The sequence below is a fragment of the Mastigoproctus giganteus genome, chromosome 1 (genome assembly GCF_048544385.1).
Source record: "Mastigoproctus giganteus isolate SK-2022 chromosome 1, ASM4854438v1, whole genome shotgun sequence".
NCBI classification, from domain to species: domain Eukaryota; kingdom Metazoa; phylum Arthropoda; class Arachnida; order Uropygi; family Thelyphonidae; genus Mastigoproctus; species Mastigoproctus giganteus.
Window position 1 is genome coordinate 134,673,038 of NC_143575.1, and position 14,474 is coordinate 134,687,511.

The 14,474-nt window shown below is 37.3% G+C and overlaps 1 protein-coding gene across 3 annotated transcripts in view; it reads right to left on the bottom strand.

Annotated features, from left to right (window-relative positions):
• Positions 1-14,474, bottom strand: part of LOC150091151 (activating signal cointegrator 1 complex subunit 1) — a 256,296-nt gene that overhangs the window by 156,512 nt on the left and 85,310 nt on the right. For all 3 annotated transcript variants that reach the window (XM_090382261.1, XM_090382253.1, XM_090382271.1), the window contains one exon: positions 8,263-8,441. In XM_090382261.1, coding sequence (XP_090238387.1) covers positions 8,263-8,441 — 179 coding nt within the window. The remainder of the gene's footprint in view (positions 1-8,262; positions 8,442-14,474) is intronic.

Here is a 14,474-nt window from a genome sequence, read left to right on the forward strand (position 1 = left end):
TAAAAAATTACATTCGTAAAATCTAAATAGTTATAATAGATAATAAATTTAACTTTCTATTGCCACCCACATGGTTTGAACTCTCTCGCTAACTATCTATGCCAAATCACTGATTCTAAAAAAGCTCTACGAATATTACTGTCGTACGTTATGATCTATGTGACAAATTAAATTATTAAATCACGTAAGTAGTGCTATAATTTATAATTTGTAATCCTCTGTTGATACTGATTACACTACTACAAGTTTTTTAGAACTACCAGTATCTGCTATATCAATAACAATGGTGCCAGATTTGACTGTGGTTTCTATGCAATTACAAGGCTGAGTAAAGAATAAATGCACTAATTTAATCAGAAAGTCACAAAAAAATACTATCCTACTAAATTTAAATCAAAAGTTATACAAAAACAATAATTTCAAATTAATAAATAAAGAAGTTCAATTAGGGCTTTTGACACGTCTGGCTCCCGATAGTCTTGTTAGCCAACGCTGACAAGTTGTATCCTATTAGTCTAGTTACACATTTTAACAAAAGACAGCTAACAAGTACAGATGCTTAAAAATCCTCTTTACTTCAGTAGCATGCACCAGTTGAAATTGTTGAAATTTATCTTTCCTTTTACCATGTCTCTCTAGATGGTATGAGAGAAGTGTTAAAGGAAAAGGAAAAAGGAGCCATATGCCTTCCTGTGAAAGTGTATGAATGTCTAGTGGCGCCTCCGTAGCCAGGTGCAGGTGGGAAGGAGCAGCAGTGCTTAGCACACGCTTCTTGATTAGACCGGGGTTCGAGCCCGTCACCACCAAATACGAAGGATGCGGAAAGGTCAGGGAATGACCACCGCATATCCCGGAGCAATATGGCCTCGGTTGTTAATGCTCCTAAAAAAAAAAAAAAGAATGTCTAGTGTTCATACACTTTCATACAGCTTATTTTTCAGGGCACAAATTAATAAGATGACAATGACAGCCTATTACCAGTACTCAGTCTCTTCTTTTAACATGTTCGCTGCATGTTGATGCACATTTTGACAATGGGGTTTTTGATCCATGCGGACAGAAAACCACCTGATTTAAGAACCATTTGCTTCTGATTTGATGGAAGAAAAACCAGATATTTCTGTCAAGCAGTCTTCACAGTGGCTGATTAATTCAGCCACAAAGAGAAGAAAGCCCAAAAATGTCTCTGCAGTCCCCAATCCAGGTTGACTCAATCCTGTAATTTTCAAATTACGATTGTTTAAGGTCACAGATCAACCAGGCAGCAAACGTGTTAATACCCTTGCTACTCCAATTTTTAAGCTTACCATAACATGTGCATTATCAATACTAATTATTAATAGGATTCCCACATGCTTTCACATTGTTCAGAAAAAGATGCCCAATGTTGGACCCCACAGAGTCATCTTCTAGTGCTGAGACTAAGAGCAAGCTGCTTTTGATTTGATGTTTTTTTATTACAATAGGTGGTGACCTACTGTAATAAAAAATGGAATAAATTGTAATTATTCGATTACTGCCATATGTAGAAATTGAAAATGATCCATTTTTTACAGCCAACTCTTCCTTATTATTATTATTTTTTCTGTTTATACTCCGGCACGACAACCAAGTCAGTAGAGTTTACAATAAATCGTCAATACAAATACTTATCGTATTTAGTAGTCACGGGCTTGAACCTCGGTCCACTCAAGAAACGCGTGCTATGCACTTTCGCTCCTGATCACTCCGGCACGACAACCAAGTCAGTAGAGTTTACAATAAATCGTCAATACAAATACTTATCGTATTTAGTAGTCACGGGCTTGAACCTCGGTCCACTCAAGAAACGCGTGCTATGCACTTTCGCTCCTGATCACTCTCTTCTTTCCCTACCCATGTAATTTAACTAATAAAAGAACAAAATCTTCTCAACTTGTTTTGGACTCCCCACAACCTCGGCAGAAGTTATAACTATGACAGAATCATCCTTCTGGTTTAGTCTGCTATGGTAATTAACTTCCAAAATGGAAGTGGGCAATCTGAAAACTATTGATAAAATAGATTTGCACAACGTTCTTCAATGACTTCAAAAATGTAGCCAAACCAATGTATAGAAAGGGTGCAAGAATATTTGCTGATGCTATCGAGGCAGTGTTAGGTGGGTCGGAAAACTGCTAGCTTGGGGGGAGACAAAGACGAATAGATTAACAGTAGCCAATGGCAGAGGTGAAAGAGATTCTTGCACTGCTTCTATTGGAATGAGCAGAAGGCTGAAAAACAAGATGCAGGATATTTCAGAGACTGCTGGGAGTCATTGCGGTACAAGTAAACACATGGGTTGTGTTAGGGTAGCTAAGAATAGAAATAGGTGCATGTATACTTGCGAGTACACCAATGCTAGGAGTTTAGTAAATAAATTTGATGAATTTGAGGTATTGCTCAAAACATCAAAGGCAGATATTGTTAGGATATCAGAGACGTGGTGTCACACAGATATAAGGAATGCAGAACTGGAATTTGGGGAGTACAACGTCTACAGAAAGGATAGACTGGATAGGAAGGGAGGAGGGGGTTATACTATTAGTTAAGAAATACATAAAATCTAAGGAAGTGAAGCCAGTGGACATCGCTGGACAGTGCAGTGTCGAGCCAGTTTGGTGTGACATAAGCATTGGGAGATCAAAATTGAGAGTAGGAGTGTGCTATAGGCCTAATGACTCTGATGAGTACAATAAGAAACTGTACAGGGAAATAGAGTGGGCCAGTAAATCAGAGTCTTATAATGGGAGATTTTAATTTCCCAGATATTGACTGGAATTTGGGGGCTGGTCACTCACACACTAGCAAGGCTTTTGTGGATTTATTGGATGATTGTTTTCTACATCAGCATGTTCGGGAGGCAACTAGAGGGAGCAATACTCTTGATCTGATTATCAGTAGTGATTCTTCACGCATTAAGAATCTGCAGATAAAGGAACCACTAGGTGGCAGTGATCGCCGTGTGCTGAAGTGGGATTTACTCAAAGAGGTAACTACCATTAGGGGTAAAGGGAAGGGTTATTGCTTTCGTAAAGGCGACTACGATGGACTGAAACAGTATTTTTTTTTTTTTTTTTTTTTTTTTTTTGATTTGGTAGTTGTTGGCGCATCGGCTTCTGTGGCCATATTGCACCTCCAAAGGTTTTTGCAGTACAGTGATCCAAGCCCGAGGCGGGAATCGAACCCGCGACCTTTGGGTTGCCGGGCAGGTACTTTACCCACTCGGCTAGCCCGGTCGGCACTGAAACAGTATTTAAATTCTATACAGTGGGACCAACTGATGATATTACCAACAGCAAATACAAAATAGGAAGCATTCAAAGAACTTATCTTGGAAGCTACTAGGCTTTACATACCAACTAAGAAATATTGTTCAAGGTTTAGGCCTAAATGGATGTCCGATGAACTGATGAGGCATAGGGCAGAGAAGAAACATGCATGGGATACATACAAATTAACATATGACACAGAAGCCTATGATAGATACAAGTTGATCTGTAATCAAGTTACAAAGGAGGTTAGGCAGGCGAAGGCAGATTATGAGAAATCTTTGGCAAGCGATGCAAAGAAAAACAGCAAAGAGTTCTTTACTTATGTAAACTCTAGAAGGAAGGGCATGAGTCAGATTGGTCCACTTGATATCGATGGGTCAACTGTTGATGATCCTGCTCAGGTAGCTAACAAACTAAATGAATATTTTGCATCGACATTCACACATGAGGAGTTATTTAGCGAGGGGAAAGCCAGAGGTGTATTCAACTCTAGCAGTAAGCTAGAGAATCTTGTAATAACTGAGAGTAAAGTGGAGGAGAAATTGTTGAAGATAAACACAAGAAAGGCACCCGGGGTGGATGGGATCTATCCAGTTATATTAAAGGAGGCAGCAGAGGAAGTAAGCAAACCCTTAGCCATAATTATGAGAGCTTCCTTGGACTCAGGGGAGGTACCCACAGACTGGAGATGTGCAAATGTGACCCCAATTCACAAAGGAGGATAAAAGGCTGACACAAGTAATTATAGACCTGTGAGTTTAACTTCTGTTCCAGGAAAATTAATGGAGGCACTAGTTAAAGAAGCACTGCAGGCTCATTTAGACAAAACTTCAGTTACAGCTCGGACACAGCATGGTTTTGTTGAGGGGAAGTCTTGCCTGACCAATTTTATTGGATACTATAATGCAGTCACAAAGGAACTGGATGCAGGGAATAACTTTGATATTATATACTTGGATCTTAGAAAGGATTTTGATACTGTTGCACATGGAAGACTGCTGCACAAATTGGAGCAGTGTGACATTGGTGGCAAATTGCTGCTGTGGATAAAGGGGTGGCTGAGGGGGAGAAGACAGAGAGTGGTAATCAACGGACACTGCTCATCGTGGACTAATGTTATTAGTGGAGTCCCTCAGGACTCAGTGTTGGGTCCATTATTGTTTTCTGTATTCATAAATGATATGGATGATGTTATATCAAGCTTAATATCCAAGTTTGCAGACGATACAAACGTTGGCAGGGTTGTCAAGGACACTACTGACACTATACTGCTGCAACAGGATCTGGAAAGGTTGAGCAGATGGGCTGAGAGGTGGCAAATGAAGTTTAACATTGACAAATGTAAAGTACTACACATGGGAAACAGCAATCCCAGAGCAACGTATCCTACTCTGTGGTACTACACTGACAGTGGTAGAGAATAAAAGGGACCTGGGGGTGGTTGTGCAGGCAGATATGAAGTTCTCTGAGCAGTGCAGACGGGCTGCAAGAGTAGCTCATGTTGTATTGTCAATGATATATAGGAATTTTTCTAGCAGGGATAAGGAGGTGATTATTCCCTTGTATAAGGCAATGGTCAGGCCACACCTAGAGTACTGTATACAGATCTGGAGGCCTCATTTCAAGACGGATGTAGAGCTGCTGGAACGAGTACAGAGAAGGGCAACAAGATTAGTGAATGGAACAAAGGGGTGCTCTTACGAAGAAAGGCTTAAGTTTTGCAAATTACAGTGTCTGGAGACTAGGCACCAGCGAGGTGATCTGATAGAGGTGTATAAAGTCTTGAATGGTTTGAGCATGCTCAATGCTGATGGGATTCTTCCTCTCGCTCAGAATAATCACCTGAGAGGGCATAAATTCAAATTGAGGAAAGACAGATGTAGGATAGACGTGCGGAAATTTGCCTTTAGCCAGCGGGTGGTTGGTTGGTGGAAGAGACTTCCATCGCTTGTCGTGTAAGTTGATAGCCTAAATAAGTTTAAGGCTCAGCTGGACAGGTATTTTGAACGAACAGAGGGGTGAGTGGAAGTGGTTTTTTTTTTTTTTTTGGCTGATGCTGCATAAGCTTGCTTTCTTGCATCAAATGCCTCTACTAATGCTAATGTATCCCACATCCATACAAGGCTGTGAGATATGTTGGTTTGAATAGGTATATTTGTATTTGCTAAGGTTGGCATAACATTTAAAAGAAATAAGGAAATTGCTGTATTCAAACCAAAAAAAAAAATTAATATGTACACCCATATGCAAGTTTTGAATTTTGCTCATGACACAAAGGTGGGCATGACAGTTATAACAAGATCTAGGTAGGTACCAATAAGATTGAGGTAAATTCGACAGATGGCTGAAATGTAGTATTGAGGTTTAATATTGATAAATGCAAGGTAATGATCTGGGTAGTAATAATCTCATAAAGCAAAACAAATTGGGTGGTACCACACTCAAAATGTGGTACCACCCCATTTGTAGAATGAAAAAGACACAACATCAAATCATTTAAGTAGTTGAATGCTACAAGAAACAAAGATAACCCACATCTATTAAGAACATGTTTTTCACAAAATGATGGGAGGTTATGAGGATATATAGTTTATATATATATATATATATATATATACATAAAAAAGCAACTTTACATTTTCTACAGTGTTAACTTATCAGCAAAACTATAAACTGGATTTCCAGTCAGGGAAAAAAGTCATTGAAGGTCATTCAGGGGTGAAGGGATAAGAGAAGGTGAATCTACAAAACCCAGGGGAACTGCAGCATTAAACAAAAATCAGAAGACAGAGACCCATCTACCATCATATGCAATGAGCAATCAGAGGGAAAACTGGCTAAGCAAATGCAAAAAACCTGAATTCAGACCCAAGATGCATACTAGTTTGGAAAACTTTTGTGCCAAATATAATAAAAAGATTTAGAATTGTTGAGAGAAACTGCTTGAGTTTCTCTTGTTTCCCATCAAAAGCAACAATATTACAGCAGACTAATACTGAGGAATCCATTGTTCTTATATCATCTTAAAACTCTGAAGCTGTAATCTCTTCTTGCCTCAGATCTCTAGAGTGTAAATCGAAATTTATTTTATTCATTCATTTAAAATATGTAATTGCCAAAAATATCACCTAAGCTACAGTACAGAAAAACTTTTTTTTTAGTGTACTTGCCACTTTTTAGGAGCATTCACACATACAATGAGTTGGTTTAGCATTAACAACACCTACTTAATACCTTTCAGGGCCACCTTTTGCCCTGAGGTGTTATAGGGTGTTCTGTGGTAGTGCTACCCATGTTTTGCATTGTGTCCAGTAATTCCTGCACATTGTCAGGTGGATGGCCGTAGCATCAAAAGTCCTTTTCCAGCACATCCCAAAACATGTTTAATTGAGGTGCGATCAGATGAGGTGAGTGGCCATGGGAGGATGAAAAATTTATTGTCTTGTTCCTGAAACCAGGTAGCAACCTACTAGGCCTAGCTGTGTGGTGCACTGTCTTGTTAATAGATGTCAAAGTTGTCTAGATACACTGTCAACATGAAGGGGGCATACTTGGTTGGAGATGATAAAAAGGCAGGTATTCCTACTGAGTCATTGATTTCTGGTGATCAGAGAACATAGAGCAAACCACAAAAATACCAAACCATAACACCACTGCCTCCAGCCTGCCAAACACCAACGGTGCATCCAGGTGTCATGACCTCATTTTCTTGCTCTAAATACAAATACATCCATCAGCATGATTGAGTTGGAAATAAGATTCATCAGAGCAGGCAACAGATTTCCACATGTTTGTGATCCAGTATTGATGCTGATGTGCCCATGCAAGATGCAGTTTCTTGTGTCTCATAGTGAGCATGGGTAACTGATAGCCATCAAATGGCATAGCCTTTGCGAGCTAATGTCAGCTACATAGTCCATGTGGATATTGGTCTTGCTATACCTACTGGGTAGTTAGATGGGCCACTGTGTTGTGTCACCGAGCATTACAAGATACAATGCTCACCACAGGCATCAGCCACATATGATTGATGCCTATGGATCTTTCATGTATGTTTCATGACCTTTAGCTGGCTATTTGACTGCTGTTGAATCAGTGATAGTAGGCTGATTTAACTTATCCCCACAATCATTCCACATTTAATGTCACAAAGATCTTGATGCTGACCCATTCTTCCTCACAGACTCTGAAAATCTGATCGCTGCATGTGCAAACTACAATTTTATATCAGCCATTCCTGACTTAGCAATCACCAATGTCACAGACCTACACAAGGGGGATTCCTACTGCTAATGCAAAGCCAATTCTGCATGTACATATGCACATGTGCCTATTGCCTTCACCATGTCCATCTGTCTGCATGTAACTCTATTTTCAATGGCCAGATTTTCATGAAATTTTATATTTGAACCTTTTTAAAAATATTTGTCAAGCCAGTCCAAATTTCATTAAAATGAGAAAAATTATTATTATTTCTTTCTTTTATTATTATTTATTTCTTTGTTTTTTTTCATACAATTTGTATGTTTTAAAAGAAATTCAGAGAATAAATGTAGTTTTTAATGCAGTATTGTTAGTTGTACAGTCCATGCATGCATTATGTGTATTGCTATGCAAGATTGAATGGCTAACTTTAGAGATAAAATAAATAAACGATAAATAAAATAAATAAAAAAACAATAGTTTTATTGAGTGCTCTATGAAGTTATAATCTTTTATCAAATAGTAATTGATTCATACGGAGATAACTATATACACTTTTCATTTCTATTGATCAAAGGGGGGAAAAACACAATTTTAAACAAATCTCCCATACACAATTCCTTCCTGTTTGGTGAGTAGAAACGGATTTATGTAACCACTGCATAAGGATGACTCACACATATAAAGTGAAAGAGAAAAAAAAATTGCAATACAATATCACGACACTTAAAAACTTTGTGTTAAGATATAGTATGTGATCATTTACCTCATAACTTGTTCTTAAAACATCATCTTTAAACTCTAGAAATGCATTCTTGATATTTGCCATGTTAAAAGGAATGGAAAGAAAGTGGGTAAAATCCATTTTTTGACGTAAAGAATTTGTAAGCAATTCAATTCTTCTACAGGCTGATGTTATACCTTTGTGGTCCAATCCAGTAATCACTATTGCAAAAAAAAAAAAAAAACCCACTTCAAATATACAATGAATCTTACAATATCAATTTAGAATTATTTAAATTCTATTCAAAAGTTCAAAACAGCAAATAAAATATATATTGTTACACTGTGTTTCTGTGGTTCATTTATTTATTTATTTTTAAGCCATAAAACATGCATTAGATAGACTACAAAAATGAAATTTCATAATGCAAACTCATAAAATAAAAGATATATATATATAGTCTGAAAACAACTCAATATAACAAAATTACATTAATTATTACAAATGGAACAACTGGAAAAAAAATTTCATAATCAGCAATACTGACAATCACAGCTGCCACAACACTGGACAATAAACAGAATGTTGGGAAGGCCGCAGCATTGCACTGCAAAGGATTAAGACTACTATGCAGCTAAATGAAATGGGGTTTAGTTTTTGCTCTTATTAGTTCAACAGTTTCTAACTTGCAATCCAATTCTTCTATGAGTTTTACATTACTTAACTTTCAAGATTTTTCCTTTAAATGGATAAAACCATCACTGTTTCAATCATGCTGTCCAAAGTCCTCGCAATTTTTTTTTCCCCCATTAACTTTATATGTAAAGGAAGATCATGAACCAATGGGGAATCCACTCAGTGCATTTTTGACATTACTTTTCATTAGCAATGCATTCTTGCACTGGCCAATTCTCAACAACATACAGACCTTCTGTTGTTTAACACAAGTAGACAAAACACCAATACCTTAAATTCACCCTGCAATCCAAGTAAAACCATAACAACCCAACTACCATATAACTGCCAGTGATGTTCCTGATATTTGATTCCATTCAGGATTCTGGACCCTATCATTTGTTATGTAAAAAATTAGCTTTAAATTTACATCAGATTAATCAATGACTCATTGCCATTTTTCAACTTTGTGTCCAAATCTTCCACTGGATCATTTATATCTAGTCACACAAAAAAGAATTCCAAACATTATAAAGTGATGACAATTTTAAAATTTTTCTTACGGAATATGGAACTTTTTCTATCATCAGCAAGCAATTCCAATCTTACAGTTTCAATTCCAAAGATCTGCCTTTTTCTAGATTTAAGTCATGTACAAGGTTATTGAGTTCATTTTATTAAATTAGGTGAGATTCTTCCTCGTCAGGACAGGAGGTTCTATACATTTAGTTGGTGATAACAGGAGTAGGAAATTTTTCTTCATGCAGGACTAACATCAATATAAAAGCACTGTAGTAGTAGTAGTAGTGGCATGTGATGCAAGAAAGCATGTGTATGAGCTTATGCAGCATCAGCCAAAAAAAAAAATCACACAATTCCCTCCAAATGCCTGTCCAGTTCCTCCTTAAATTTATTCAACCTATCAACTTCCACAACGACAGATGGAAGTTTGTTCCAGCAATTAACCACCCTCTGGCTAAAGGCAAATTTCCACACATCTATTCTACATCTGTCTTTTCTTAATTTGAATTTATGCCCCTTAGGTTCGTAATCTGAAGAAGTCGAAGGATCCCATCAGAATTCAGCGTGCTCAACCCATTCAAGGCCTTATACACCTCAATCAGATCACCGCGCAGGTGCCTAGTCTCTAGCCACTCCAATTTGCAGAACTTAAGCTTCTCTTGGTAAGAGGATCCCTTCATTCCCCTCACCAATCTTGTTGCCCTTCTCTGTACATGCTCAAGTAAATCTACATCCTTCCTAAAATGAGGCCTCCAGACCTGTACGCAGTACTCAAGGCGTGGCCTGACCATTGCCTTATACAGAGGGATAATCACCTCCTTTTCCCTGCTAGCAAAATTCCTATATATCATTGACAAAACCCCATGACCTGTTCTGGCAGCCTGTCTGCATTGCTCAGAAAACTTCATATCTGACTGCACAATTACTCCCAGGTCTTTTTCATTTTCTACCACCTTAAGTGTAGTACCACACAGTTGGTACGTTTCTCTGGGGTTACTTCTACCCATATGCAGGACTTTGCATTTGTCAAGACTAAACTTCAGTTGCCACTTCTTAGCCCATCTACTCAAATTATCTAGATCCTGTTGCAGTAGCACACTGCCATTACTGTCATTAACAACCCCGCCAACCTTTGTATCATCTGCAGACTTCGACATTAAGCCTGATATACAAAAATATACAAAACAACAGTGGACCCAACACCGAACCCTGTGGGACTCCACTAATAACATTAGTCCACAAAGAGCAGCACCCATTGATTACCACCCTCTGTCTTCTCCCACTTAACCATCCTTTTATCCATTGTAGCAACTTACCCTTAATACCATTCTGCTCCAATTTGTACAATAGTCTTCCATGCGCAACAGTGTCAAAAGCTTTCCTGAAATCCAAATATATGATATCAAAATTATTTTTTTGCATCCAGTTCCTTTGTAACCACATCATAATATCCTATCAAATTTGTCAGACAAGACTTTCCCTTAACAAACCCATGCTGTGTCTGAATTATTGCTGCAGTCTTGTCTAGATGATCCTGCAATGCATCTTTAACCAGTAACTCCATTATTTTACCCGGAACAGAAGTTAAACTAACTGGTCTGTAATAGTAGTAGTAGTAGTAGTGGCATGTGATGCAAGAAAGCAAATGTATGAGCTTATGCAGCATCAGCCAAAAAAAAAAAAAAAAAAAAAAAAATCACACCATTCCCTCCAAATGCCTGTCCAGTTCCTCCTTAAATTTATTCAAGCTATCAACTTCCACAACGACAGATGGAAGTTTGTTCCAGCAATTAACCACCCGCTGGCTAAAGGCAAATTTCCGCACATCTATTCTACATCTGTCTCTTCTTAATTTGAATTTATGCCCCCTTAGGTTCGTAATCTGAACAAGTGGAAGGATCCCATCAGAATTCAGCGTGCTCAATCCATTCAAGGCCTTATATACCTCAATCAGATCGCCGCGCAGGTGCCTAGTCTCCAGCCACTGCAATTTGCAGAACTTAAGCCTCTCTTGGTAAGAGGATCCCTTCATTCCCCTCACCAATCTTGTTGCCCTTCTCTGTACCCACTCGATCCCCCTTTGTGATATTATGTTATAATTTCTTCATGTTGTTTGTCAAAAATAAATAAATAAACACCTTATAAAACATAACTGGCCTAAAGTGAAACAGATGACAACTAACATGGATAATCTGTTATAACAAGTTCCCATAAAAAATTACTAATAATTAAGTCATGCCCTTCTATTCAATTACATTCAAAAAGTGATTCTCATTTTCTGATGTTATCAAAATCAGTCATTCCATTTTTTTTTTCTACATCTGTAGAAAAAAAAAAACTGATCTAATAAAAAACTTCTAAAACTGATCTAATATACTTTAAAATCTGCCTGGGTTAATAATTAATATAACAGAAATAATTTTGAAAGTTAGCTTCAAATTATGTTAAAACGCTTTTCTTGACTAGTATGATTATAAGATGATTTATAGAAAAATTAAAAAGGGGGATAAGGCAGGCAAATTCTGAGAGTTTGCCTGCCTTATCCCCTAGAAAACACTAGAGGATTAAGAATGAGAGTGAAAAGTTTATTCAAAAGTAAATAAGATGAAGGGGAAAAGTGTAAACCAGGCAGGAGCATTGCACAATAAAAATGATACAATTACAGATAAAATGCATGCATTGTGGTCAGCAAGCTGAATATAAACTATGTACAATGTGCACAGAATCCAAATGATTAATACCTAGAAAAAAAGTAGCAATAAAAAAAAATAAATATCTGGAAATATACCTACAGTTTAAAAAAAAAAAAAAAACAACAATAATAAAATTTCCCTCGGAGGCACCATCTCCTCTCCATAAAATGCAGATACAAAAAGCTCATATGTGGCGGAATAGCTGACAAAAAAATTACAGTGGTGGTCATGAAATTTATTACTTAGTCATGTAATCTACATAAATGTTATGAATATTGCATTCATTAGGATTATTGCTAGTTCAGTTAATAAATTGTTAATGTCAATCTGGTTTTCATATTTACCTGTACCATTTTCCTTTCCAGCAGAAATCTGTTAAAACAATACAATTATTTGGCACAGTAAAAAATGAGTTCAGCCACAGGTTACTTTTATTTCCACTGAAATGCATACTACATATCAATAATAACGTGCAATTACAAGTAAAGTAAAGTACACGTTGCATTTCAGGTGCATCCTGTTTTTTTTTTTTAATGTGAAAACCCCAAACACGAAAAGTATTGGAAGCAATGGTATTTAGTACCATATAGAAGTTGAAAAGATGAAAGGAAATATTTGTTGACATTAGATTTGAATTTCTGTAGATTGCAATTTTCAGGAAATCGCATGTGTAAAAGGGAGATTGTTTCCAGAAAATGTAGTTGAATTGATAAATGAGAAAGGAGCAAAGTTGGTTTTGTGAGTTTGAAGTTGGACAATGAAAAGATGTTGACTAGTTGTGGCACATGTTCAGACTGGTTTGGAAGAGAGAAGGGGAATATTAAAAGCCAATCACAAGGACAGTGCTCATGGAATTATCTATAAAGGAGGCATGTAGTGGAAACAGAATAGCAAAGAGACAGAGTGGAGATACTGTAAGAGATGAGTCATTAATTAACCTAACTTCCCTTTTTTGAATGGAGCACAGAAGCCTGAGAGAGGTTTCAACAATATTCTATGATAGGGGGGGGATTTAAGATTTGTACAGAGTGAGTAGCCGTTTAGAAGAAAAGTAACACCAAGAGCAAAAAAGAGAACCCAGTTGTTTTAGCTGCAGAGGAAGCAATATTTGTGATGTACATACATCAAGAGAGATTAGAGTCAGGGTAATCCCCAAAAGAGATATGTAATCTTGTCTAGAAATCTGAGTGTCATCAAAAATAAGCATGCAGCAGAAGAATCCTTTTTGAAAAATATACGACAAGACTGAAATTAACTAAGTTAGATTAGCCTTACTGGAGATCAAATTTTAAGAAATTGATAGCGGATATTAGACAGGTTGAAGCTGTTTGTGAAGGGCAAGATTTTTCAAACTGGAGGGTGGAATGCAATGTGCCATTATTGGTACTATGGATTTAATAATATACAATTTTTAGCCAATGGATTAAGGTCATTAACATACAACAGGAAAAGAGTGGGAGAAAGAACTAAACCTTGGGGAAACCAGCATTAATGGGGAGATTAGAAGACAGAGAGCCATCTATGGTAGATGGCTCTTCAGCCAAATCGTTAAAAACTTTTATACTGCACTCAATAAATGTTTACATAAAACCACTTCGTAATGTGTTTAGGTAATTGCAAGTGTATCCTGTATTTACAACAGTTACACACTTTGTCACATTTTAAGGCACATCACTATTATCAAACAGTACTATGGGAGTTAAAAACTTCTATACTGTCCTCCAGAAATGTTTTCAAAACATCACCACATTATGGGCAACTCTTTTTGGATTAGCCTACCAACATGACATTTAATACAAAGATCCCTAAGAATATTCTGAAATTTTGAAAAGGATTAGAGCTGCTGTCCTAAATTTAAAATTATTTGGCTAAGGTAAAGTAAAGCCCACACGAGAAGCATGCAAAGTTCGATGAAATTTACCAGAAAAAGTACTTTGCCATAACAGCATTTCTATTGTTGCTCGCTCGGTAAACAGACAGTGGGTGTTATCGGTCTGGAGTAGAAGATGAATCCCTCCCGAAGTGGAGAGGGTAACCTGACCACCTTTTTTCTTTAGAATCACGAACAGAGTCATACTGGAAGTTCTGGCGTCGTAAAAAAATGTTCGTAATGTAGTTTCACCAGTAAACTTTTTTGAAGTTTGCTGTGCTTCTTGTGTGGGCTTCCTTTACCTTTGCCTTTTTTTTCTTAATAAACAATGTATCCCCCTAGTCCTCCAGTGATTCTAAAGAAAAAAGGTCAGGTTACCCCTTCCATTTCGGGAGGGTTTCAATCTCCCAAGGGATTCAATTTCTACTCCTGACCGATAACACCCACTGTATGTTTGCTGAGTGAGCAACAATACAAATGCCGTTACGGCAAAG